Here is a 1,496-nt window from a genome sequence, read left to right as displayed (position 1 = left end):
AATAATAATAATAATAATAATAATAATAATAATAATAATGGGAATGAAGAGAAACTGAAAAAAGAAAAACAACAACAACAACGAGAGGCGTTTATGCGAGGAGAAGAGAATAAACGTCTGGTGATTTTACAAGATCAACAAATATACCGAGAGGTATTAGAAGGGGAACTCAGGCGGGTCCTTCAGTTACTTTTCTTTGAAAGTGAACAGAAAAGAGTAAGTAAATCCTCGCGACCAGCATCATCAGCATCATCAGTATCTAAACAACAAAAACAAATACAAAAACAACAAAAAGAAGAAGAAGGAGAATCATCATCATCCAGAAGTCGACAACAACAAAAGTATAGAGTTGTGCCGCTCCTCATTGAAGTACCGCTATCAACACCACCACCAAGAGAACATTCCATTACCTGTACTACTTCACCGCGTGAACGTCGGCGAAGCAGCAACAGTAATAATAATACTATTAATAATAATAATAATAATAATAATAANCTGTGATCTCAGGTTCTCCAGGGAAGCCTCATAATATACATTCCCCCAATCCATTTAAACTCTCACTATCACTATCACCAAAAGAAGAAGAAGAAGAAGAACGAAAACTAAAAAGACAAGAAGAAGTGCCCAATATTCTATTGTACGCACTTGAGAAGGACGAAAATAAACCTAAAAAGTTAAAAAGGATGAAAACAAGTTTAATTGTAAGATTTGGCTCTTTAAACGAACTGAGGATACATTCTCCAAATTGTTATTCTTCGGCTCCGCCGCGAAGAACATCTGTGAAGGAACAAAGTGTATTAAATNTAATAATAATAATAATAATAATAATAAGAGAACTCTGAGTGCGACTATGGAGAAGGACAACAAACTAAAAAAAGAAAAACAACAACAACAACAACGAGAGGCGTTTATACAAAAAGAGCGAGAAAAACGTTTGGTAATTTTACAAGATCAACAACGATACCGAGAAGACTTAGAAGGACAACTCAGGCGGGAACTTAATATACTTCTCTTTGACATTGAACAGAAGAAAGTATGGAAATCAGAACCACCACCGCGACCAACGAGAGAACAACAATTCCGACAACTTAAACAACGATTCTATTCTTCTGATTGGCACTCTGTTGAAATGGATAAAGATGAAAAGTTGGAAAAGAAGTCACCCAGTCTTAGTAATGAAATGGACTCCATCATCTCTGTGATCTCAGGTTCTCCAGGGAAGCCTCATAATATACATTCCCCCAATCCATTTAAACTCTCACTATCACNACCCACTTTGGGTGGACCTGGTACTATTATTGTTTATTATGGTTTTTTTTTTTATTTATTTTCCTTTCTCTGTGTACTTTTTTCTTTTCCTTTTTCCCTTTTTCCATTTTCACCTTTACCTTCTTCATTCTGTGTGCTGCCCAATAGACTTAACGGCGGGGAACTTCTCTCACTGTATATATGAGCAAGAGCGAAGGATCCCTTCATTAGGGGTAAACAGCAGAATA

General features: G+C 36.0%; 2 protein-coding genes across 2 annotated transcripts; both read left to right on the top strand.

Moving 5' to 3' along the window:
* On the top strand, positions 1-501 carry TM35_000262230 (uncharacterized protein; the record flags this gene model as incomplete). The annotated part of the gene is made up of 1 exon (XM_029027960.1): positions 1-501. A coding segment is annotated over one exon (501 nt), but the record flags the coding sequence as incomplete, so codon positions are not given.
* Positions 502-850: 349 nt separating this feature from the next.
* TM35_000262220 (uncharacterized protein) lies at positions 851-1,453 on the top strand (the record flags this gene model as incomplete). The annotated part of the gene is made up of 1 exon (XM_029027959.1): positions 851-1,453. One exon carries the CDS (start codon positions 851-853, stop codon positions 1,451-1,453), a length of 603 nt encoding a protein of 200 aa, XP_028880836.1.
* Between the last annotated feature and the right edge of the window lie 43 nt (positions 1,454-1,496).

The sequence above is a fragment of the Trypanosoma theileri genome (genome assembly GCF_002087225.1).
Source record: "Trypanosoma theileri isolate Edinburgh chromosome Unknown TM35_Tth_26_V1, whole genome shotgun sequence".
In the NCBI taxonomy this organism is placed as follows: domain Eukaryota; phylum Euglenozoa; class Kinetoplastea; order Trypanosomatida; family Trypanosomatidae; genus Trypanosoma; species Trypanosoma theileri.
This window is presented reverse-complemented; position numbering and strand designations above follow the sequence as displayed.